We start from the raw sequence: 26682 nt of genomic DNA on the forward strand, positions 1-26682 counted from the left end.
TTTAAGTCTGCTCCAGTGGCCCAGAGAAGGCTCCATAAATCAACAGCTGGTGAAAGTAGAAGCATGTGGTGGAGGAGAAACTCAGAATGAAAACATTGCTTGGCAGTGGTGACAGGGCAGTGATAAAAGGGTGAATTGATCAATACTGTTATTTACTTTTTATAAATTGCTTTCAGTCTCTCTGCTGGGATTGTGGCTCACTCAGTGTTTACGCTGTGATGGATGATGAGGCCAGGAACACATGTCCAGTTTGTGTTTTCAACAGAATGCATAATGACTTGTACTGGTAAATTATTCCCCTCCAAAGAGCACCAGCACATATTTCACAGGCATCAACCCGTTAAAAATGCCCTTCGTTATTGACCAAGCCAAAGCAACACTGCCAATGTGTAATTAAAGAAATTGTAACAATGTCACAAGAATGCATTTAAATAAGAAGCAATTTTAAATTGGAAATAACAAAATCAGAAACCAAATAATCTCAGGATAGCTAAGGAATGAGAAGAGGGGGAAAATGTGAATCAGAATTGATTACAAAGAGCAGCAGTGAAAATCAAATCCTCAGTACCCAACTTTTTTCTCTATCATTCATTAAGTTTAGCAGCAGGTGCATAAATTATCAGTGCCTCCAGCAGATCCTTTTCCTTTCACAATCTCCAGGTAGCAAAACCAGATCAGGATATCCCACCAGGATAAAAGCACCAGAGTGAATCAGCTGTAGTGTGAGTGAGGGGGTCGGACAGGTGGCTGCTGAGCTTGCCCCACCTGCAGACACGCTCAGCTGGGCTGGTGGCAGGGCACAGGCTAATACAGAGCCAGCAAAACTAGATTTGCTTGGCTCAGAGATCCATCTTCTCACTAGGACAGTGATTACACCGCTTAAGCGACTTAATCGAAGTTATCTATCTACCCAAATTCCGGTTTTATCACCTGCAAGCAGATATACTGCCTACTCCTTATCTGCAGTACTTCACACCAAGGGCACAGGAATTGATTTGTTAAGATATAGAAAGGTAATTTGATAAACAAGCTATATAAAGCATAAATGCATATCTAAAATTAATGGCAATTTCAGTATCCCTTTAAACAGCAACATCAACACACCTCTACCCTACAGTGAATGTCACAACCAGCCCTCGGAGATGATATCTGAGACAGGAAAAAAAAAAAAAACCCTCTCAATACAAAAGGCAATCTTTTATGTAATCAACTATCATTTTCCAGAGGGTAATAACAAATCTATATCTTATTTTAAGAGGCGAGGTATTGAACGTACAAGAATACGTGACTATTAGCTTCTCACTGCTGGAGATTTTAATTTGTAAGAGATTTACAGAAAACCTACAAAGGCATAACTGCGTCATTAGAACTGGATGCAGCCAGCAAGATGAGAGCATTTGAGGCATGTGTTCTGCTAATGGAGATGGGTAGTTCAGGCTAACAAGGGTCAAATCTTCACATCTCTGTATCAAAACCCTCAGTTTCCCTGTATTTGCATCCTCAGAGGTTGCTGCAAACAGGTAAGCTTCAGAGCTCTTGGGGCAGAAAGGACCATGCTCTGCTCTTCAGCCAGACTAGCTGTTCTACAAGCAAATGCTCTTCTCTCTGGGACAGAGGTTGAGGTACTGGAGTATGGAGAAAATGAGAGTTTAGCTGACTTCGTGTTCCTTCACCCCTGGACAAAGTGCATGGAGCAGCACACACATGGCAGCTTCAGTGTTCTCCATTTACCATATGGAGGAGACTGAAATGAGGCGTGAGGGCACAGAGATCCCTCAGGAGTACAAAGCACTGCCAGTGAGAGGCTCACCCCTTGGATTTTGTACTCATCCTTTGGGGAATGGAAAGGGAAATAGTGCTATATGCACATATTTCCAGGATGCATCTTGATCTGCTGTGTCCCTTTGCCATGCTGTGTTTGAGCAGCGGGAAGAAACTTACCTGTGCTCTCAGACCACAACTGGAGACTCATCCAGCCCAAGCCTTCTCTCTCTGGAAAACCCTGAGATCTCTGAGAAAGTTAAATGCCCTCAGAAAACATGTGCCCCTCACCAGGAACAAGTACAGCCCCTCTCTGTATGTTCATCCCAGAACCAGAAGCATCTGCCCTCCTCATACACGAATCTCCTGGGTTTTCAGCCCTTTCATGAGCATTTCCAGCAGATTTATGGTTCCTCCTGCAGCCAGCTCCATTACATGAATTCTTCCAACACATCCATCAAGAAACCTGCCTTCCCTACTTAGTCCATCTCCCAATTAGCTCTGAGAGCCACAGCACAGCAAGACCCTGATCGCATTTACTTCTGTAGTGCTCCTCTGATGAGGTCATAACACCTTCTGCCCACTAAAGAAGGCAAAGGCAAACCTTCCTAGGCAGAGGAATTAATTACAGAGAAGCCAGCTGAAGCCAAGAGGTAAAACTCAATGAAAGCAACTCATCTTACATCTGAAGGGTAGCTAGGCTATAAAGGTCAAGAATAAACCAAATTCTGTGGCTACGACAGTTCAGTGGGTCTTCTACTGACCTCTTCACCTTGTCATCTACTTAAGCTGCTCCAGTTTCAGAGAGCAGAGAACAGGAATTCAATGCAAAAGGCCATTAAACCAAGTCCTCTCCTTTAAAAGAGTAGTTACATACTTTTCCATATCAGAAGGAAAGCTGTAAAAGCTGTTTCTAGATCTACACAAGCACTCAAGTCAGCAGAACTGAGAGGAAAGGAACTGAGCAAAACAGAGAAGGGTTATTTTTACCTCTTTTATTTTGCTACTTGTATCACACTCCTGCATGCACATCATGTCTCTGAAGGAAGTGCTTAACACAAGGCTGCTTGCTTTGGTTTTAATGTTTGAAACTGGTATATTTATTTTCCTGATCAGAGGCAAAGTGAAAAAATGATGATCTAATTTGCTAAGGATCATGTGGACACAGGTTTATATAGACTAATATATGAAAACAAAATTAGCATTAAGCTTGAATTTCATCCTTGCCACCGCATTTTCTGGGTGTCTTTTTCTCCATTTGTAAATATAATTTTGGCTTTGACTCAGGAAACAACTGCCATATATTTTAGATTTATGTGCATTACTTAAACAATATTCTACAAACATGTTCAGCAATCAAAAAGATCAAATCAATTATAGTGTTAAAAAGCTGCTCTGTAGTTGGATAATGGGCATCTATTTAAAACCCAGGGGTCAGTTTTTTTCTGTTAGCAGTGATTTCAAAAAAGTGTGTGAAATCACTTTTCTTAACAAATTTGAAATGAAAACCTTTCCAACATAAAAATATGTTTGAAGTGTAAATGCACATCTGAAGCAGATCCTGTTCAAATAAGACTTCACAAATAAAGACTTAGGTTCTTGCCAGCAGCTCCCAGGTTCATTTTACTCTCTAACCCCAGACACAAACTAAACTTTGAAACTTAATAGGGCCTTGCTTGAGCCTGTTTTTGCTACCAGATCCATTATCTTAGGTTGCTCCCCGAGGCTGGAATGCCAAGGCAGTGGCAGGGCAGCAGGTTGGAACCCAGCACAGTCTGCACCATGCACTGCTCCCCACCGGGGAAATGCCATTATAGACAGCCTGCTGCTTTCAGAAAGCACTTTGATGTCTTCAGACAGTAACTACTACTGAGCCAAATGTTAAATACTGTGCTGTTATTTCTCAGGATTGTCCTTGTGGCACAAATAGGGGAAGCTGAGAAGAGGGAGAAGAAATATCACAAGGTGCAAAGGATCATCCTGTCAACGTTCCAGTCACTCCTGAGAATCACCCCACTAAGACCAGAGCACCTCCAATTAACTCCCCAACTAATGCTGTAAATGTCAAGAGGTAATTAGCATAGCTTATCTCTTTTAATGAAACCTAGTTTTCAAGTGTCCCTTGCCACTCCATTCCCCAGACACAGCTGGGTCCATGCTCCTGAGGGCTTCGACAAGAGATCCCATTAACTGCAGTCTCACAAGCTGCTCTGTTTCAGATCAGAGGTGGTGGCGGTCTCTGGGCATGGCAAACCTGAGATGATTCAACTCACTTTACCCTGAAGTGAAAGAAGGATGAGTGATCCAAGACCTGCATGTGTTTGCCATACAGGAAAAATTCACTGACACGAAGTGTAACAAGACCCCAAGTTAGCCAGAAATCTGGGATGGATCTGCCTATATCATCCCCCTACAGCATCCTCTCCAAAGAGGCCAAAAGACCTTTAAATGAAAAACTATGCTCAGAAGAGAAACAGAGATTAATAATTAATCAAGAGCGAGCAGAGAAGAGAGAAAAGAAGGAAAAAGGTTTATGCTCTCGCAGTGCACACCAAGTCCTGGCACATGCCTTTCCTTCTGCATGGCTTGAGTTTGTCAGTGAAACAATTCCTGGCAAACCCTGGAATTTAAACTGCCTTCCCTTGTCTCTAAGACCCACCACCCTCTTCATGCTCCTCTTCTTGGCAGTTTCCCCTCTCTTCCCTTCAAGCTGTGGCATTCACCTCTTACTTGCCCTCCTCCCTCCACCTCTTTTTTGCAAGGGTCCCACCAGACCCAGGCAATTCTTTTTAAAAAGAACATAATACAAGTGTGATCAAGGAAATAAAAATAATATTGTTAATAATACAATATAATATTCCTCTGCACCACAGATCAAGTGATCAGTTGAGACACATCCTTTGTCCCAACCCCTCATGCAGCTGCTTTTCCCTGTGGCTGCCAGCTCATGGAGGCAGGAACCACACATCTGATTCATTCTGGGATAAATCACGAGCACTGGAGTGCTACAGAAGCCCCACATGATCTTATCTCTCTCTGCTGAGTCCTCTAAAATGCCTGTGTGGAAGCAGAGGCTCTTGCAACTGCTACTGCAAGTCTGAGCAATACTTACAGCTGATTGTAATTCCAAGCTCTACACCTCTTTTCTTGGGCAATTTAACGTGGAAAGTACCGCTGCTGGGTATGACAGACTCTATAAAGGCAAAAACAAACAAAAAAGAAAAAAACAGGAGAAAAAAAGAGAGTTTTCAGTAGCGTGTATGGCTTCTTTGGAACCAAGAAAACAAGCCCATAAAGCACTGCTTTATTGGTTCAAATAAGGTTATCTGAGGCCCTGTGGACTTCAGCTTGAAATTTGGATTCTCATTAAAAATACATCCTCTGAACATCAAGTTAAGTGCTCACATCACACTGTATTTCAAGATTGAAGCAGCTCTGTCAATGTAAAAGGAAAAAAAAGTTATTTTTTAATACAAAGGTGCACTTCACCCCTAGCCTATAGCTCTGGCTCCCTCCTGGCTTCAAGGCCATAAATGAATAGAAATATTATTCCTATTAATGGGCAAATATTTAAAGTGTGTCTTCTTTGGCTACTGCTTAGGCTTATCTCAGCCAAGCAATGAGCACAGAACATTTACAAAAGGATCAGAAGAACCCTCCACCTCAGTGCACGTTAGAGAACAACAAGAAATGGAGACGGTCCTCACAGGGTTTCTCACTCTTCCCTCTGAGCCTTGTGAAAGCGCTCCCTCCTACAGGTCAGCAAAGGCACTGGCAGAGCCCTACAGGCAGAGGGGAGCAGCAGCTCCTTTGGGGACGTACCTGCGACATCAAATTCGATCTCGAGCACCACTTTGTTGGTGAGCGCCGCGTCCCGCAGGAGCTGGTTGGCTTCCTCCATGGTCCCCTCCTCTGTCGCGATGCCGTTGATGGAAAGGACTCTGTCTCCTACTTGCAGCAGCCCACACCTGCAGTTCACAATGGGAAAAGAGGGAACGGGAACAAGGAGACAAGGAAAAAGAGGAAAGGAGGAAAAAACAACCCCACAGCCAGCCATGAGTTACTTTTGCGAGGCAAATCTGTTACAAGACACACAAAGTACTGAAATACTCTGCAGAAGTGGCCCCAAAGACAAAATAACTCATTTCTGCTGTGCCCATCCCAGTGTCCCTAGAAGGGCACAAGGAAGCAAACCCTTGCGGGTTTCTAAAGTTCAAACATACTTTGCTTCTAATTAACCATTTCTGGTCACACTTTTTGCAACAACCAAGGGGGGAAAAAGTAACCCTCAGCTTTCTACAAATCAAAGCAGTGCCTGAGAGATGAGAAAGATAAATATAAGGGAATGTGACCTTCTTCCCAATTTAACCACAGAAGGCTCTTCCCAAGCACTTGCACCCTCTGGAACACAAACTAATGGCATTGAAAATTGCACAGATTCCTCTGCTTAGTTCATGGCAAATACTGAAGCTACAATCCAATAAATTCACCAAAATGTCTCAGCAAATTAGATAATCATTTATCCCTTCTAACTGCATTTCTGGAAGACAAATGTACAGTGATACTGCTTAACTGCCTTGAAAGGCCAATATTATTCCAGTGTGATGGCCTGACAATATAACCACAACTGACCCTTTGGGGCTCTTGCTTTAGACCCACTTTCTCCAGGAACAGAGATCAGCAGGATTTTCACTTTGGAAGGAGAACATGATGGCAAGGACACATTGGAGATGTACTGCTACAGCACAGTTTGTCTCTCGGGACCCCCCTGCCTTTATAAGCAAGGTGTTTTTCACACATTCCTACATTCAGTATCCACCCACACTCCCCAATTTTTTTACATATACTGCAACACCAGCAAGATGATCCTCTAAGTTATCTCCCACATTATCTCAGTCAGTTCCCACCTGGGCTGGCCCATGGCTCTACAAAAACAAGACCGCAGTGTTCCCTACAGCCATGGGAAATTGCTCATGTTCCTTCTCCTCTATCAGTTGCTCACTTTAACTACATCATTTTAGACTTTCCATTTATCACCTGGCTATCCTCTAGACCAGAGGCTGGGAAACCACTCTTCACCCATCACTAAGCTACAGAGTGGTCTCCAAAAGAGGTTAAGGCTTATGGCATCAAGTATAAGGTTCCCTTCAAAATGTGGAGTTATTTTACCACAGAGATTCTCCAGAAGACGTTAGTTATCCTGTTTTAAGCCTCCTTCAGAGAATCTTTATTCCCTTCCTGTTAAATGATCAAACACATCTTTGTCTTCCCCTTTCTTTCACAGATCCCTCACAGAAGCTTGTTTTTTACTAAACATTCCAGTCACTCTTCATCACTCACACCCAAGTCAGTTGTAAGAAAACACAGCACCACAGCTTCCACGCACACAAAGGCATCAAAGGGAACAGACACCTGGCTGTATTATTCATGTCCAAACAACAGGATGTATATGAAAGGCCAAGTTGTCATGAAAAAGTACACACATCTGAATTCAAGAAAAATGAGCAAGCACAACAGCTTGTGCCAGTGACCCACCAAAACTTGAGACATGAACAAGTGTGGAGAGAGCCCAGGGAGGTTATTTTACTGGTAGGAAGGTATATTCACACTTCTGCCTGAGTTCGTGCCATCCATGGAAAAACACTGGCTACTTTATGAGATGCAAATTCAGAGCTGTTTGTTCAAGGAGACTTGGATTAGGACAGACAACTCCATGATGTATAAATGAACCCACCCTTGCGAATAAATTACATCAAGTTTAATTACAGTCCTCTACTGGACTTGTGGCTATGCAGCCACATAGACATACTTAGAAATATCAGCTTATAAATACAAAGATGGGACCAAGTACAACAGTGACGACTCCTCTGTCACCGAGAGGTCTCTTGCTTTGGGCACACTGCACCTTTTGCCAAGGAGGCACCAACAGCTGCCTCACTCAGACACCACTGTCATCTCGAGGTCACACAGGGACACCATCCACTTTGGCACCACTGTCTCAGCCACAAGGGCTGGGAGCTATAGGATACCTTTATACTGCATCAAAGCAAACTTTTGCCACCTTTCCCACCAGAGCTGCCTTTCCCAAAACAGCTGTTTTTTCTGTTTCTTCACTCAAGGTGCATTTGCCTGAGTCTTTTACAGTCAACAGCTCTGTTAGGGCAGAGGTATTTCATTTCTTTTATCATTAGCCTCAGTCAATCACAGTTTAAGCCCTGGTCTTGCAGGTTTGTGAAAGTTTGTGCTGTAATGCCACAACCTTCTGGCTTCCTCTGCCAAGTACAAGGAGGCCTGACATGTCTTGTTAACCCTTGAAAATCATTCCAGAGACATCCATTATGTGCCTTTGCATTGGGAGTGGAGCCTGCGGAGCCAAGGGTCCCACAGAGCTCTCCTTAGCTCTGCCATGTGATCCTACAAGAATCTTCAGACAGCTTTTCCAAAGAGAAGGCATTTGTCTCAGAGATGCTCAGTCTAAAAACAGTGCCTAAAAAGTGCTTTCAGACTATGGGAGCAGAAATGTGTTAAAATCAGAAGGAATAGGAGTACAGGCATCTCCTGGAGTGAAAGACAGCCCTATAGATGTGTTGGAGTCCATGATGGGAATATCTCCCTGGGGCAGAACAGATTTGCATTTTGCCATGACTCATTCCTTGGGCTTAAAGACAGCAACAGAGCAGCGGAGGTGTCTTACTTGATACAGAGCAGCACATATTCAAGCCTTGGGCAGGATATACACTGAAGAGCTCACTCAGCATCACCCACATCTGCACGGTCACTCCAGCTGTGGGGGGAGCAGCTGTGACCGTGGCCACACTGCTGGACACAGAAACTCATCCACTGTGCCCTTCCATGCCCTGGAGCTGGCCTGCACAGGTCAGATGTGCACATCTCTGTGTGTGCACATCTGTGCCTGCACATTAGTGGGTGGGTCTCAGCCCCTAATGGGTCAAAGCTCTGCTGACAGCTGCAGGCAGCTGCTAAACTCTGCTTCTGCAAACTATTCATACCCAAAAGGCAGAAACACAATGATCAAACAAATGTGTCTGAGCAGAGCTAGAAAACATGTAGCTCAGCAGGAAGCATTGATTTTGGATACTGGGATGGAGAAGTCAGATATTCTCCCTCTGCTGCCAATGACAGCTGGGGGAGGAAGGACACAAAAGCTGTGTGCTTCAAGGCAGCCAAGAGGAGATGTTAGGCTTCTTCCCCTTCCACCCTCCCTGCTGATAACAGGGGCTGAATCACTGTCTCATTCAGAACCCAAAGGCTTCATCATGCACCCTGGAAACAAAAACAACAGGTGGGGAGGTAGGTCTACTAGAGGCTATTTGCAGTAAAACAAATCACAAGTCAGACAGGTGAGAATTTTTGCATCAAACTGCCTGCCACAAGCCAGCACAAAGCAGACAATAAATGTGAGGCAGCCCAACATCCCTGAAAACAGGGTGATGCCATGCTCCTCCCTGGTAGTACTCACACTTGCTGGGCACCCCAGAAGCAGCTCCTCCACAACAATCCAGATGGACAAAGCCAGTGTGGATCATGTACGTGTACAACAGCATGTCCAGATCCACAGGTTTTGCAGTGTCTGAACATCCAGGTCAGATCCAGGCTGCTAAACCTGATCCCTGTATCCCCAGAGCTCACCTTTTTGGCAAAGAGCAAGAACTGCAGCACAAGATAGAGCACAGCCCAGCCTCAGCTGGGAGCCCAGTCTGGTAAAGGGGATGAAAAGGGCTCTAATGTCTTGGGCTGCAACTACAGTAGAACCTCTGAAGAGCTGGGAATAAGGTACCTTGAATGATGGAGCAAAGAGCTCTGTGAAATAGCAAGAAACAAAAAGTGAAATGAAAACACAAAACTGCCTTTTTCACTTCACTGCAAACCCAGTGAAGTGGGTGCACTTATTGCTTCAAGATGGGGAGGAAACACTGCGTTTTCCTGCCAGACAGGAAGAGCAGTATGGTTTAGGAAAGAACAAAATTCACAGCAGAGATTTAATCCCCAAATCAAATCCAGGCTGCAAATGCAGAGAGGATTGCTTCCAGTCTCCAGAAAGCAGCAGCGAGAAGAGCATGAATGCTGCCGGGTGGGCAGCACAAGGGTGAGCAGCGAGAGTGACACATCAGAGCCAGGCAAGGCTGCACCACAGTCACTGCTTTTCCTCCAGACCTGGCAAGAGGATAAAGCAAAGCCAGGCAGATTTCAGCACATCTCCCTCATCCCCTGGGACAGCAGGCTTTGTTGCTGCCCGATTTATGAAAGGAGTTTGGTGCTTTGCAACATAAGCCAAGTTCAGCCACAATAGAGAAGAAAAAACCCATAACATCATCACCCTAATTTTTGAACCCTGTTTGGAAACAATCAAACAAACAAAAGGCATAACAGGCTTCTGAAATCTCTCCTAACCTGCATCAAGACAGCTCTTTTTCCTGTGCCAGCCCCTTGTCACTGTCCTCCCACAGACACAAGCACCAGGTACTCCTGTTCCACCTTGCCTCTGCATGGGCTGACTGGAGAGGTTACAACACAGAGAATGGACTGCACAGCAAGGACTTGCTTTTCATTTTGCAGACACTTTCCCTGCCGTACAAGTCTACAACTCCCCCATGTGCTCTTTTTCTGGGCTGGCTTGGAGACACCAGACCTTCAGCACACGCTGATCATAGACTTCCAAGAAAGGGTCTGCAGCAGGCACTGAGTACTGCCACATTGCTGAACCTTTGGCACCCTTAGGCAGGAGAGACCACAGTGGTAATCACAGATGGGAAGAGAAATGAGCACAGGGACATTAAGTTCCAGCCTAACAAAATCAGCTGTCCTTTAAACCCCTCAAGAGATCAAGCCATGCTAAGACTTGACCTGTTTAGTAGCAAAAGCCTTGCCAGAAGTCACCTACATTGTAGTGCACAGGCACTGAAGCAGACTCTAAATCCAGCCAGCAAGGGTATTTGGAGCAGCTGAACTCCAGGGCTGAAACTCCACCACTGGAGGAGTCACTGGTCCCAGTGTCCTTAGGGAAGATAGAGAGCAGTTAATGCTGCTCCTGCCTTCTGCACTTTTCCCAGTATTACACAGCCAAAAGCAGCAGGGATTAACTGCAGCACCTACCTGCTCCTCAACTATAGCCCAATCTCTGTGGTTCAAAGCCTTGTCTTTATGGCCAGGTTACACAGGTGGGCTCTGCTACAATGAAATCAGTCAGAAAACATTTTGCAGGGGCCACTTACTTAGACCTTTCCCCTTTTTGCACCTATATAAATGATTCATCTCTCAAAGAGGAATTAAAAAAGCAAAAAAAGGGAATGGGAATGGCACTCTCACACAGACACACGCTCCCTTCCTCCTCCTCCCAGACCAGCCGCAGCCTGGTGCCAAGACGTTCACCTGGGGTGCGAGGGAGGCCGCGGTCAGCCGACGAGTGCAGAAATGGCAGTGACAGTAAACCATGCCCAGTGAAGAATGGGAGATATTACAAGGATGATAGTAAATATCTAAATGAGCCTCTGAGGAGAGAAAACAAACCAAACCATGAAATGTTCAGCAGAAGCACCATCAGCATCCAAGGGCAAGGTCTCTAACCTCTCTGCCGGGCTGTCAGGCTCAATAAAACGGACGAGAGGTGGGGAAGACAGAGTTTCAGTAGCAAAGATGCCTCCCTGGAGCTGAAGTCCGAAGCCATTCAAAGGGTCTCCCCTGAGGACCACCTCTGTCGTCTCCATGTGGACTATCTGCCCGCCAGGACCCACCGTGCTGGAGGCCAGCGACACTGAGAGGATGAGAGAGGCAGAAGGTCAGGGCAGCCATGGCCAACACAACAGCCTGGGTCATACACCTTGGTGTGGTGGTGGTGGGGATGGTGACCAAGGAGAAGGGAGGCACCGACAGTGCTGAGACGAGTGGTTCTACCCTGGCTAACAGCTGACAACAAGGACAGCAAGGCAAGCATGCATGCCCCCTCCAACCCAGCCTTGCCCAAGACCGCTCTTACATGAGCTCTTGTGCTCCTTCTTCTTCTGCCTCCTCCTCAGCATGGTGGTGCGGGGGCTCATGGGGTGGGAGCTGCGAGGTAGCGTGTTCGAGTTCTGGCACGGGAATCCCTGCGCGTTCATGGTGGGAGACGAGAAGTTGGCAGCCACCAGAGCTGGGGAGACACAGAGCATGTTAGGGACATGCACAGGGGGCTGCAGCAGTGAGCTCACTCACTAACAGTGTCACCAAACACCCCATGGGTTTGGAGCAGCTCCTCCTTTCCAGCTCCAGGGCTCAAGACCGAAGGAATGTTTGCTTCCCACAGTCTGGACACAGTCCAACGTGTCCTCTTCCAGATCTTACTGCCACAAGACAAGAAACCTGGGGCAGCACAGAGCCCACCCCTGACAAGAAGGGCATCTACAGATTTTGAAGTAGCCATAATCCTGCTGTTAACAAGCTGCATGGCACTAGGGTTGAGCTGGATGTGTTGCTGTATCTCATTCCTACACAACACCAGAGACACCCTTCCCTGTCCCACAGCAACTCATTTTTGCTGTATGAAACCAGACACAGGAATGGAGGGTTAGAGGATGGGTGCATGGGTCTACTCAGCACACTGCTCTTGGCCCAGTTATCAGATCTGTGTGTCCTGGGCTGCAGATACTGATTTAATACCTCAGCACTGGGCTGTGGAAACAGAACCAGATGACTGAGAAGGAAACAAGCGACAAGCCATACTATGGACCTGAATATTAAGGAAATGGAGGGGTACAACAAGAATGAAAACGGGCAGGATGAGGGCAATGCCATGCACTGAGGTTACATTTGCAGTAATCCTGCCCAGATGTCTGGTTCCAAGTGGGTGTCTTGCAGTGTCCAGGGTGGTGGGTGTGACAGTAGTTGACACAGGGGTCCCAGCAGTGATGGTGGTCACTCTTCTGCACCTTGACTGAAGGCATCCAGGGAAGTAGAAATCACCACAGGCAGGAAGGAGAAATGAGAGAAAGAAAAGGTAAGAACCATAAACCAGGAGATTGTAGAAAAGAGCCTTACACTGACTCTGAACAAGTCAGGACCCAACCATAGCGTGTCAAGCATCAGCAGCAGAAACACAACCCCACGTAACCTCATGACACTTGATGCAAAGTGGCAGAAATCCACCCCTTTCCACAAAAAACTCTGCATCCTGTGCCAGCGGCCTGACTCAGCCAAGCTGGCAGTGCACACATCATTATCATTTGCAGTCTGTCGTGTGACGTGGAGAAGCTCCATCCAGCCATGAGTTTCCTGCAGAGGCCATTAGCGCTCCCCCACAGCAGCAGGGAAGCCTTCTTGTGCTGTTTCCCACCTTGCTGCCAGAGCTGACCTCTCTGTGACAAGACTCAATGCCTTCCACACCTGCCAAGGACTGCTGTGAGCACTTCACTTGGCTTCAGCATTTGGTGTTTAGCGGCTGCTCTGGCACAAGAATGTACGCAGGGATGAAAGACAGAAGTAGCAGAGAGCCAACCCCAGCTCACCACAACAAAAGGGGGTTTATACACCACTGGTAAAGCCAATCAAGGAGGCCACCAGCACAGGAAATATGCCAATGCTGTGGCAAACAGGAAATGAAAGTACAGCACCAACAAGAAGCATAGCACCAACAGGCCCTGGACTGTTCAAGGGCACGCCACTGCTTTAACTTCAACCCTAACCCCAACACATGCTGGCAGAATCTGTTGCATATGACATCCACCATCTGAAAAACCCTTGTCCAGGAACTGCAGCTTTGCAACACCAAGCCACAAAGCCACAAGTCTGTTCTGAAGTGCCTCAAACAGTCCCGAGGCACAGGTCCCTTGTCTGTTCTCACTGACACTCCTTTTGCCCCTGGGCAGCACAGGGTCAGTTTGGTTTTCTTTGCTCAACACCTGGTGTTCCGTCCCAAATCTCTGCACCATGCTGCCTGAACCTCTTTTCTTCCAAAAGGAATTTCTGGCTAACAAGCACGATTTCAAGCTTTTTTATTCAGCTAAACACAGAGAGCATCCCACAGCAGAGCATTACCGTAGCCACATGTTATCCCAGGGTTCTTAACCTCACAGCCACTTGCACTGACAGGCCAGCACCTTCCCAGGATGACATCTCCTCCTGCCTCTGGGTCCTCTGAGCAGGCAGAAATGCCACCAGCACTGGCACTATCAGAACCTTCTGAGGGTACAAACCGGGGCAAGGAACTTATTTTGTTTACTGAGCCCACCTAGAGATGTCCTCTAAAGATCATCTGTCAGTGCCTTGAACAGCAGACATCTATTTTCCGTGTGTGCATCACAGGCATCAAATCATTCAGGTCAGATTTTCCGGACAATATAGTCATTATATTTAGTCTTTGCTAAACATTTAGTGAGTTTAGCACTTAGTCCATCAAGCTTTTAAAAATACACTTCCAGCTCTGGGGTTTCTATTTTGTGTATTTTCAAAAGTAAATTTTGAGCCAGGCAGCTTTTAAAAACAACAACCAAATTAGCTATATCTAGACAAAAAAAAAAAAATCCTCAATAAAATTAAACACTTTGAACGTAAGAGACAGAGCTTGTGGGCATATATACAAAATAATTTAATCCACTTATAACAACTAAAACTTTCCCATTTTTCTATTAATTCTTAGCTTACATCTGACAACAGAAAAATGTGCCTTTGAAACTCAGCTGTCAGCAAAGTGGGGGAGAGAAGGCATTTTTGACAATTCTGTGAAAAAACTCCTACAACAGCCTTCTCCAATCTTTCACACATCATCCCTGCCTGAGGAAACCCATCCATCCCAGCACTGCTCCAGGGCACCATCTGCCCCCATTGATCCTGTGAGCAGGGCATAATCCTCCCACAAACTCTCCAAGTGCCCCCAGAACCACAGAGAAAGCCAACTCAGTTTGACAAATCCCATGCTTCAGCATTAGGCCATGTTTTTGCACGGCCACTGATCCAGCTTCAGATCCCTCTCCACTTCCTCCAACCAGATGCTGATTGCACAGGAAGCCACTTTAAAAAATATCATGCCAGACACCATGGAGGCACAGGCTGAAAGGACTCAGTAATGCAAGTGCTGAACATGGATGGATCTGCATCATATCCCCTCCTCAGCTTCTTTCCCCAGGCTCCACTCTCTTGCCAACCACAAAGGTTTGTTTTTGCAGGGTCCGTGTTTCCTCAGTATCCCTGTTTGCTAAACTCAGAAAGACCAGCCTATGGAGTTAGCACAGGATCCTTCCCTATAATTCCTCACGTGTTAGGGAGTTTAATCAAAAGGGGGAACAACTGTTAGATCCCGAGTTTTCACACTCAAGTGTTGCAATTACGTCCCAAGTTTGTGTTCTGTATTTCTGCCACAGCAAACTGATCTTTGTGCAGGGGTTTGAGTAAACAGGCTCTGATCACACTGAGCTGTCCTTCCACAGAGCCTCCTTCTCCTGAGCAGCTGCTCAGTGCACATATTCTCAAGACGATTAGGAACAGGGCACTAATGGAAGGAGGAGAATACTTCATTTTAACAGCCATTGAAAAAGGATTATAGCTTTCCATTTTTACTTGGGCACAAAGGTCAAGCCATCCGTTTACTTTGTTGAACTGCTTCAATTCTGCACAAATTGGACTGGACATGTAAGGAATTTATTTCTAGGCATGGAGATGTTTTTAGGTTTTAGACTTCACTGTATCAGTTTAAGGAAGACCATGACATTTTCCTCCTTTCCCCAAACCGCCCTAGAAGAAAGAGAGTGGAAAGAGGAGACATGCCCAGGGCTACTATACATCAATATTATAAAAATGCATTTCTCTGAGAGACAAGTGACTGAAAATGGTGGAAAAAGGGACTGGCACTGAACAGTTACACCCAAAACACCTGAATTACAAGACTGCCAGTACAGAGTGTAACAAAACTAGAAAAGAGCTGCAACAAATATACTAATACTGAGGCCATGGTCACAATGAAATTTATAGGAGAGCCTTAGACAGCTTCTCATGTGGAGGGACAAACTAAAGGTGTGCAACAAAAATGCTCACCAGGGTGAATTCCTCATGACATTTTACAGGCATTTTGGGCTTGATCTTACTGGAGCCAGAATTTACTTCCTTGGTATTTCTTTTGTATGGGTGGTGGAAACCAGCAGCTACAGATGGGTTCACTCTACCCCTGGCTGCCCAGACACAGCTGCCTCTCAAGCAGGCTAGTTGGAAAGATGAAGACCTACATTCCAGCTCTGGAAGTCCACCAGGACCCTGTCCAGCTACTGAACACATCTTTTACAAAGCCTTACAAGGCATCAGCAAATAAAAACTGAGCTTGGAAATATATTTGCCTGCAGCAAGGTTGTTTTCCTCCCTCTCGATTAAAGTCTCTTATCTGATGCACTAAGGAAGTGGCTTGCACAGCACCCAGCACTGCAAAACCCTGGGATTCCCATCTCCAATTTCCCTATTCAAGCACAGATGTTCAGCTGTTGCCTCTTTTTCCTATTCACATCCTTGAAGAACATCTTCTAATCACATGCATTTCATCAAAACATCCATTTTTTTTTTTCCCTCTACAGATGTCTCTCTTTGGAATCTGTTGCCAGCACACAAAAGCAAGAATCCCTTGTAGGGACCTAAAGTGAGTTTTGAGGGTGACCAACAGTGTAGGAACAAAAGACACACCTGTTTCTGGAGGCTTCAAAGGCAGCCTGCTTTGGTGAACAGGTAATATTTCCAGCTTGACATTTTCAGAAGTGGCAGCTAAAAGCTGAGTTGCCTCTAACAAGGAGCAGTGCTCTGTGCTTGTGCCATCAATGGAGAGAATGTGGTCGCCAATGTGCAACGCGCCACACCTGCAAAGGAAACAGCAGGAGAGGTAATTACACACACAGCCAAAATCCACCTCCTTGCAGTAAGGAGAACACACACAAAATTCAATTGCAAATTAGTGTTCAAATTCTTACTAATTTCTTTTCATATATACTTTTTTTCATTCCAATTTGAACCTCAGGTTCAAGCATTACCCAACAAGGATGGCTGTCGTGGTATGACACTGGCCCAATGCCAGGAACCCATGACAGCCACTCACCCACCCTCCCCTTCCACAGCTTGGCAGAAGAGAGAAAAAAAAATTAAACAAAGGGTTCATGAGTTGAGATAAGGTCTGGGAAAAAATACTCCAAGGACAAAACAGGCTCAACTTCAAGGTACGAAGTGAGTTTATTACTAACAAAATCAGAGGAGAATAATGAGAAGTAATATAAAGCCTTAAAACACCTTTTCTTCCCCTAATCCTTCCTTCCTTCCTTCCCACCATGGAGGGATTAGACAGGGAGGCAGGGGGTGGGGGTTTTGGTCAGTTCATCACTCGAGGTTTTCTTCCACTGCACAGGGAGAGGAGTCCCTCCCCTGCTCTGCCATGGGCTTCCTCCCACAGGACACAGTTCTCATTGAACTTCTTCAATATGGTTCCAATCTCATAAGCAGCAGTCCTCCCAAAACTGCTGTTGTGTGGGTCACTCTTCCATAGGGTGCAGCCCTCCAACAACAGGCTGCTCCAGCCTGGAAGGAGGGCCCCTTCTCTCCACCAGGACCACAGCCTCCTCCAGGCATCCACCTGCTCTCCACAGGCTGTGGGTAGATCTCTGTATCCCCCATGGATCCCCATGGGCTGTGGGTGGATCTCTGCATCCCCTGTAGATCCTCAAGGGCTGAGGATGGATCTCTGTATCCCCCATGGATCCCCATGGGCTGCAGGGGCACAGCTGCTTCACCACAGCCTGCAGAGGAATCTCGGCTCCAGTGCCTTGAGCAGCTCCTCCCCCTCCTTCTGCACTGCCCTTGGTGTCTCCGTGTTGTTTCCCTCACATGTTCTCACCTCCTCCTCATCTCTAGCTGGAATTAACACTGCACACGACACTGTTTTGGTTTTCTTCCTAAATCTGTTTCACAGAGGTGTTACCAGCCTCTCTCACTGGGCCAGTTTTGGCCAGCAGCATTTCCATCTTCAGAGCCATCAGGGACTGGCTCGGACAGACACGGTGGAAACTTCCAGCAGCTTCCCACAGAAGCCACCTCTGTGGGCCCCTGCTACCAAAAACCAGACCGTGCAAAACCAACACACTCATGTTTAAGTCAGTGCTCTTGGTGGCTTGGCAAAAAACCTTTTAAGTTTGTAAGAGTGCCACCCCATAGCCAGTCTGGATGGCTAAGGGCTCGTCCAGCAGTGTAGTTAAGTCCTGGGAGCCAGGAGCTCAGCTCAGCAACATGACTGAACACAGCTCCTGTCTGTGCATCCCCACATAAAGGGTTTCCTGCCTTGTCCATGAGGAAAAGGCTCCAGCCAGAAGCTTCCATAATAGGCTGTAACCATTTCACAGCTCCAGGGCAGTCAGACCTGAAGTTTTTAAAGCTCAGCTTTCACATGCACAAAGTTACCTGCATTCCTGGTGAGGAGTGTCCACTGCTGGTGGGTCAGATATTTTTAGCACATACAGTGCTAGGAACATGTGGACATGAAGATTTCAAGACAGGCCTGAGAAGAATGGCTTTATAACTAACAAGGGGACAAAAAGGCAGCAGAGAAAGGAAAAGCAGAGCTAGGAGCAGCCTGTTGAGATATGTACCTGTCCACCACGCTGGCCGGCTTGATCTTGTCGATGACAATGACCTGCTTGTTCCGGTGCATGGCTGTGGTCAGTGTGATGCCCAGCGTAGATCCTGGAGTCTTTGCTATTTCAACTAGTAAAGGACCAGAAGCATTTGCTACAGTATCTGCAAAACAAGAGAGCACCTGAAGACACTTCCCATACAGCCTTTTCCATCTCTAAATGCAGGGGCTGGCCAACGGTGCTGACTTGCTATGTGAAGCAGCAAATCTTTAGCTTGGACATCTATGGTCCGCGTCACATGGTGACTTAACAAAGAAGAACATTCAAGGAGGAAAACTGCCTCTGCACAAAATCTACATGATAATGAAGAGTATTACAACAATTCACTCATGGAAAGAACACTCTCTTTACTTTGGATTAAGTAGCAATATTGAGGAATAGACTGCTCAAAGGCTCTGCAACAGTCACATCAATGGTATTATAAGCACAAAAAAGGAAGATCATAAGGACATCACTGTTACTGGCTTTTTCCCAAACAAACCAAAAAGAAAAGGCACAAGGATACAGGATCCCACTTTTTGAAGTACTCAGCAGTCTTGTGGCTGATGAGAAGACAGTCAACTCCTCTGTGCTTCAGCACCAGCTTCAAAATACCACCTCAACTCTTTGTTTGAGCTCCTCCAGTGTGACAGTGGGAGGAGACACAGCACTGCCAACCCCCTGCTCACAACATCCTCCACTCCCACAAGACAATACAGGGGCAACTCATTTTTAAAAGATGCATCTCCGCAGTAAGCTTAATAGATGCTGTAAGTGAGACTATGAAACTCCTACGAAATTGCACCTGTTAGCATAAGCCTGCACCAAACCTATCCGTCTCTTCTGAGGAAGGAGGAGGACAAAGAAAGCCTGTGTTTCTGGCTGATTAGACAGAAATTCCCTCCAGCTCTGTTACACACATTTGCTTTCAGATTACCTAAAGCCATCCAAAGAGGTGGGATTCACAAATGTGTTATTACTATCAGACATCCAATAACTGGCACCCCCATGTGTAGGTGACAGCCCCCACAAAAGCACTCATGAAGACCCAGCCATCCACTTCAAAGGAAAGGCCAGAAGAGCCCTCTGAGCACCTGATGCCTCCTCAACCCTTAATTATTCATAGTAAGGCTTTTCCCTTCCAAAGACATGCTCCACTAAAAATGCTGATGCTGCTTGGCTCCAAACCTGATGCATGGCTCATTCTTGCTCTCTGATAAACAGGAGCATTAATGCAGATCTCAGAAGCTAAGCTGCAGCAAGGTCTTTTCTGAGATTTGTTGAAGATGCTGAGTCTCTGGAGACAGAAATTTACCTTGGAAATTCCCCTTGGGGATCAGCCAAGGGATGTTCAGCTCTGGTCTACTCACAGTGACATTTTTCACAGGGGAGAAAGCAGGAGGAATGAGCCACGTTAAAGGTTATGCAGGCTTCACATAAAACACTGTTTATTCTCTGATGAAAAGGACCACTGGGGAGATCAGCAGGCCCTGGTAAAAGGCACAGTCCCAGTTTAATCAAAAGATACACAAAGCACCCAGCTAAAGCCTGCGGAAGGTGCACTTAAGCATTTGTTAGCAAAGGAAGCACCAAGAGATTGAGGATCTCTTCCAACAGCAAACACCAGGTCAGTTTTGCAGCCTAGCACATTTTCTCTGAAGAGGGACATGGATTTATATCCCTCCAGCTGAAAGGAAGAAGATAAGGAAAATAAAAAAGAGCTTACTGGACCATTGGACCTTTCTTTGCAAGGAAAATACCTGGTCCTCTCCAGTTTACCCAGCGTCCAAGCTTCTCAGCTTTGCCAGGTGCTTTCCAGGGAGGTCTCAGCATGATGGTGAGAAGAAAGAGCCTCAGGACCTCAGGACCAGGGTTATTACCAAGACTTTAGGAAACTACAGTCTTGCCTCCAGCCCATGGCCACTCCTCCTGCCACACACAGCAGAGGCCACCTCGCTGTCCCTTTTAATTCTCATTGCCATCCCAGACAAGAATTGCTCCAAATTCATTTTATAGAGGCATTTATTGAGGAAATACCAGTCAAGCCTCTATTAATTACTCTAGGAGAAGATCTGCCTCAAAGCAAAGGTCAGGAGTCAGCAATCCAGCAATATTTGTGAGGTGTGACTAACATGGAGCTATTATACCCGAGCTAATCTTAGAAAGAAACACAGAAGGGACAGAGCAGGCCATGCAATAACTTTACTGTAAGGAGTCCATTAGCATTGTTGCACTGGCACCAGGAGGTGTTTCTGCACTATCATGCACAGCTACAACCTCCCAGGACACAAAGGGCTGTGCAACATCTGTTCACAGCCATACACTTGCGGGGTACTCAGCAATATAGTGAGGGATACAAGGGAAACAGAGCCTGCTCCAGGTTCCCACTCACCCCAGTGCTGAAGCTATGGGAAAGGTGATCACCCCACCACTCAAAACAGGGGGTTTTCTAGAGGATCTTTCTCTCAGCAGCTTTTTTTTAAGGAAGTACTGTTGGGGGATTTTCATTCTTGCCTTAGGTTTCTGAGCGTCACTTGGCTTTGCTCACCTCTCTAAGGAGGAATGGCTCTTGTAACCAGCCTGGAAAGTGCAATTGCTTGGGGAATAAGCCAAGCATAATGTAGGGAAAAAAAAATTGTCTGCCGTAATGCACTTTGGGAGAGAGGAAGGAACAGAAAATGAGAAGAAGGGAAAGGGAAAAGGAAAGGGAAAATGAAAAGAAGGGAAAGGGGGAAGAGGAAGGCGCAAGGGACCTCCCTTGCAAATGCAAACAAAACAAACCAAGAACTCCTAGAAGAGCATAACTGGGGAGCTACCCCTCTTCCTGACACAGCCCAGCACCTCTTGTCCCCTGCAGCTTTGCAGGCACATGGAGGCATTTGACTTCCTGGGCCCCCTCTTCAGGCTCTAGCCCCTGCCACTGCTCGGCAGACAGTGACAAGTCACCCACTTGTGGGACACTACCAGCCCTCCACTCAGACAGCAGGAGAGCTCTACAGGCTTAGAAAACTCCAGCCTAAAACTGAATGGGTGGAGGGGGAACCAGGGGAAGGGAGAGGAGGAAAAGGACACAGCAAAGCGCTTTGCTCATCCATCATCTCTGGCAGCAACCTTACCCCCTTCGTGAGTCAACCCTAAAGGCTTGCAGCCCAGATCCTTGGTACATGGCACACACAGATTATTTACAAAGTAACTACTCAAGTACCATTTTCTGGCTATTCAGTTTATTTGAGATGATTTTTTTTCCATTCTCCCCTGTCTTTTAAAAGGCCCATGAGACAAAGTGCAGCCATGGGAAAGCATCTGTTCATTGCAAAGATCATCTGGCATTAGCAAAGGGCAGAGATTTTCCCAATGCCCCAGGAAGGTCCATGCCCAATTGGCACTCCTTTTAAATGGAAATAGCAGATTATTTTAATTCCTTCAGTGGCCTTGAGAAATCTCAGCCAACCTGACAAAAAGCCCGCCATGGTCCCATCCTAGGCTGGCCTCCCTGGTGAAATCCCAACAGCCAGGGGATGCTCGATGGCTATGGCAGGCAGCTGCCAAATCCCTCACACCAAGAGTAGGGCTGGCCTCATGCACATCATCCCCAGTGCACAATTTTGGCTGGAAAACCACAGAGACAGCTGGGGAATGCCATGATTCAATGCTCCCCCGCAGCAACCCTGGTCTCTCACCAATGACAGATGCAGAAAAACAACTTTCCCTCCTCAAGGGTCAGCCCACACCACCCCCAGCTGCAGCAGAGTGAGCACCATGTAAAAACCTCTGTTTTCCTGAGGATGAACAGGACAACCACCACTTTACTGTGGTGCCCCCAGTCCCTTCACTAGGTTTTCAAAATGAGAATTAAGAGTCCTTCTTTTAGGCTGAAAATACTACCAGACCACTATCAGCACCAGCTCTTCCCTTCCGTCATCATCTTCCAGGAGCTGTAATAGTTGTGAGCTGGGGATGATGTACTCATCTCCCACTGCAATTATTAGCTGCTGCCTGGCAAAACTGTCTGCAAAGATTGTTGTAAGCTACATGTTCTGTATCATCTTGCCTTATAAAAAAGCAGGACAAATATATTCCTTTACAGGGTTGCAGAGAGCACTCTCCAGGAAGAAATTATCTAAGAAAGGGGAAGGTTTTACATTTTTAGGAAGTATCTAGTTCTGGTCCACAGATTAGCAACAAGATGGAGAGTCACTGCATAAAACCCTGCTGTCCCTCCATGTTCACTCTACACTCACAGTTTAAGGTGAGAAAGTTACCCAAGAAGAAACACCAAGACACCAAACCACCTTCATGGCTATTTTTGCTCCAAGTCAGGTTCTAAAACAAGCAGCTTTCTGCAACATAGGCACCATGGACTGCAAAAACAACAAACCCTCCTAAAAGGCCGATTTCCTATGCACAATTAATTATTTACTATTGTTCAGACTTGACAGCTCCATGTAAATTCTCTCCTTACCTCCATTTGCCCCCCTCCCTGGAGCAGCTTGCAAGAAGAGGAATGGTCATCCCTTACTGCCCATTTACCCAAAAAAAAAATCATAGAAAGGTGGAAAATAGGCTTTGGGTAGTTTCTGTTCCCCACAGTTTAAGTGTTTCCTCTTTATCATGAGCAGCAGCAGCCAGTTTCCAAAGAGAAGCTGCTCCTGTGGTGTGGCAGAAGCCAGGCAGTGTGCAGGCAACTGCCAAGGCATCAGCTTTTCCTTCCAGCTCTTCCATGGAGAACTTGTCTGTGGCACACCCTGCCCAGCTCCTGGCAGCCACCCCCCAGGGGAGAGCCACTGTGTCCATGCTTGTGGACCTTCTACCAAAAGGAAAGGGAAAGCTTGTGGTGAGGGGGCTCAACAGGAAGCAGAAAGGCCTCAGGGCTGTCACAAGGAGCTCCCTTATCCTGGTGCACATTGCAGAGGTCAGTTCTGGTGTTCTCAGCTCTCTTTCCTCAGGGATGATGTGGCATCGAACTCCCTCTGCTTCAGATTCTCTTTATTTTCCTCCACACTGACAAATCAGAAAACAACCTGATATCACAGACTCTTATTTCGAACTGAATCCTAGGCTCAGGCATGTTGGACTGGTTTGTGATGTTTGTGGAAAAAACTCCAACCTAGTCCAGCTCATGGCTCCAGGAAGGCAGAAACCCCTCTGGAGATGTATATGAAACATCACAATCTACTACACAGCTCAATAAGCTTCCAGAACCAACACAGCTTCAAAATCTGTGGTAACCTGAAACTCATTAACAATGCTCTCTGCAGTAACAGCTGTGTGTCACAAAGCTAGCTCAAAATGACTTTACAGTAGCTAATAATAAACTCTTTCCCAGGGCTTGAAACTTGAAATCAAATCTTAAAAAAAAAAAAAAAAAAAAAAAAAAAAAAAAAAAAAAAAAAAAAAAAAAAACCACCAAAAAAAACCACCACCACTAACCCACCAAACCCTCAAACTGAGTAAAATGCTTTTTAGAAATATTCATCCTCTGCCCTCCAGTAAATTCTGTCTTATTTGGGGTCAAGTACTCGATCACCCCTCATTTATTTCAGAAGCAGATCTGAAGTAACATTTCTAAGAAAAGAAATAGCTCCAGAATTAAGCAGGGTCAAAATTCAGAACCAAAGCCACTGCAAGTCTATGCCTGCATGCAGCTCCCTCCTCTGCACACATTTATTAGTGCTATTTGCAGTGCTGGCAGAGCGCTCCAGCCCCCTTTAGTTCTGACTCCTCCTGTGCACTCTCTGCCTACATTACAAAATCCCCTTTTGCCCTCCTCTAAAGCCACTCGTCATTCCTATCAAGACACATCACTGTGTAAGGGCATTTCAAATGCATTTAACAAAGCCAGCTTTGAACTTTACCCCCTACATCCATGCTGGAAGCACATTGCTCAGCGATTTTTCCACTGAAACTGAGTATCCCAATTACTGTCTCTAGTCTCACATACTTTCCAGGCAGACAGAGAAAAAAATGCCATCACAACCATCTTGTCCTTACCCATGATGGTCACATCATACTCGATCTGGAAAAGTGCCTCCTGGCTGCACTGCCGCAGGATGTTGAGGGCATCAGCGTGGGTCATGCTGTGCAGAGGAATCCCATCCACGCTCAGCAGCCTGTCCCCAATTTTCAAGGACCCTTCCCTGTAAGAAGCCAAAGGCAATTCTCTTCTTTATGCATGTATATTTATTTATATTTAGATAAATAATCTATATCTCTTTATATAAATATCTACATATATATATTTGCTATATTATCTGTATGTAAATATATAAGCATATATTATTTGTGTGTGTGCACACCATGCACACCATGTATATGTGTGTGTATATATACACACACATATATTAGGAAGTCAATTACTCTCATCCTGTAGGATGGAAGAACACTCCTTGGACAACAGTCTGGGTTATTTATAGTACCAGGCCCATCATATTAAATTATCAGCACGAGAGTGGATAGACTGGCTCCTGATTTCCACCACAGCATCCGGGATTCAGCTGCACAGGGCTAACAAAGGGGCTGTCCCTGCAAGAGCAGTTTCTGCCATCAACTACAACATCTGCACTGGGCCAGCCTGGGAGCACCGTGCCACCTCCCCACAGAGCACAGGTGCCACACCAGCGCTGGCATTCCACCCCACCAGCATGAGAAGCCTTGGGGAGGCACCAGAAGGAGGACAGGAAGGGGACACATTCAGGAGTGCGAGGACAGCTGCTGGTCTGTCCTGTGAAGGCAGATGTGGAGGTGTGACACGAGCAGTACCTGTCTGCAGGGCCGCCCGGCCTCACGTAGGTGAGCACCAGCGGCCTGGACTTGTGCCAGTCTTCATGGGCTCCCCCTGTAATCAAACCAGGAGAGCCGTAAGTCACCGGAGGTTTGAAAGTCTGAGTGAGAGCGCTGAGAAAGAGACATTTATCACATAACAGCTGACACAGCCTGCCAGCAAAATGACTGCCCTAGATTAGGCAGCCGGCAGTCCTTAGAGGCTGCAGGGGATCCTCTCCAGGACACGCTTTGACTGCTTAGCTGAGGTTTTTGTCATTCGCCTTCTTACTTTTCCCACTTCCCACCTCTGCTTCTGCTTTTCACTGGAGAAGCTACTAACCTCTCAGCACAAAGCCAAAGCTGTTGCCTTCCTTGTAGAGGGACACTTCAATGGTCTTGGGAATAATGCCAGCACTGCTTTCTGGCACTGAAAGGAAGAGAGAAACACCCCAGATAAGCCTTTTCCAACCACAGTGCAAAACAGTATTAAAACTCATCCAAACGACACTGAAATTAAAGTCCTGCCCAAAACCCATATTTTATTTTCCCTGCTTGGAAGCAAAAAGAGCCCAACCTGGACATATGAGCCTTTATCAGAGCCAGCCATCAGGTTTTAGGATGATTTCACCAGCTCAGTGTTGTGCATCTCCCCTCAAATTTGTCTTGGTTAATACCCTGACATTCAAGTAAAACCATCTCGTTTATCAACTGGCTTTAATGCATTCAGCTTTTCTCAAAAGCTTCTGCCACAGATAGAAACTTATTAAAAAAATCCAGCAGCAGCATAAAGAATCAAGTCACCAGCTGACCTTAAAGAAAATGAAAATCCCAAATCCTCAATGCATAAAGTTGGTTTTTTTCCCTTACCTCTCATATTTTGGATTTTAAAAAAGATTAAGTGAATCCTTTAAACTGATCCTTGGGGCAATTCAGTATTTTTATGTTAAATACACAGTACTATTTGTACAAAATACAAAATGTACAAAGTAAAGAGAAAAAGAAAGAAATTGTTTTCATCTTTTGACATCCCCTACTATTTAATGACTTATTGCACTACTGCAGTGAATATGGGACTATTTCCCAGTCTTATCCACCCAGAACTGCCTATGTCATTGCAGCCTGGTCCACTCCAAAAATTCTTAATTTTCAAACTAAGTGCCATTAATGGCCATGAGGATAATCTGGAAAAAAAGGTCAAGAACTTGACTTGGAGATGAAGGCTGCCCTCGGCACATCCACGCTGCCATTTCCCTTGGCTCAGGAGGGGAGTTTTGAAGCTAATCTCCTCACTGTCCTCACTGACCACACTCATCCTTTCTGCCAAGCGCCCCCAGGGATTGCAACCTGTAGCCAAATTAGGCTTAGCCCAGCCCTCAAGCTAACCCAAAAGACATACAATGGAGACACAGTACTGCCTGCAGGCAGACAGCCCTGGGGACCAGCTACAGTGAGGCCAAATAAACCTCCAAACACTGTCCCCACTTTGCTCCTGCTGCTGTGCAGACAGCTAACAGGGACAGGGCCTAGAAATACTCCAGAA

At 46.1% G+C, this 26682-nt stretch overlaps 1 protein-coding gene across 3 annotated transcripts in view; it reads right to left on the reverse strand.

Annotated features, from left to right (window-relative positions):
* GRIP2 (glutamate receptor interacting protein 2) overlaps positions 1–26682 on the reverse strand; it is a 135453-nt gene that overhangs the window by 27857 nt on the left and 80914 nt on the right. For all 3 annotated transcript variants that reach the window (XM_066195404.1, XM_066195406.1, XM_066195405.1), the window contains exons 5-14: positions 25483–25569; positions 25140–25215; positions 24372–24517; positions 18357–18504; positions 16414–16583; positions 12563–12688; positions 11756–11908; positions 11347–11533; positions 5584–5729; positions 4874–4954 (exon numbers count right to left, since the gene is read on the reverse strand). In XM_066195404.1, the coding sequence (XP_066051501.1) occupies positions 4874–4954; positions 5584–5729; positions 11347–11533; positions 11756–11908; positions 12563–12688; positions 16414–16583; positions 18357–18504; positions 24372–24517; positions 25140–25215; positions 25483–25569 (1320 nt within the window). The remainder of the gene's footprint in view (positions 1–4873; positions 4955–5583; positions 5730–11346; positions 11534–11755; positions 11909–12562; positions 12689–16413; positions 16584–18356; positions 18505–24371; positions 24518–25139; positions 25216–25482; positions 25570–26682) is intronic.

Source organism: Chamaea fasciata, unplaced genomic scaffold (assembly GCF_029207755.1).
Source record: "Chamaea fasciata isolate MVZ Bird 193981 ecotype frontalis unplaced genomic scaffold, bChaFas1.0.hap1 SCAF_13, whole genome shotgun sequence".
Taxonomy (NCBI): Eukaryota; Metazoa; Chordata; class Aves; order Passeriformes; family Sylviidae; genus Chamaea; species Chamaea fasciata.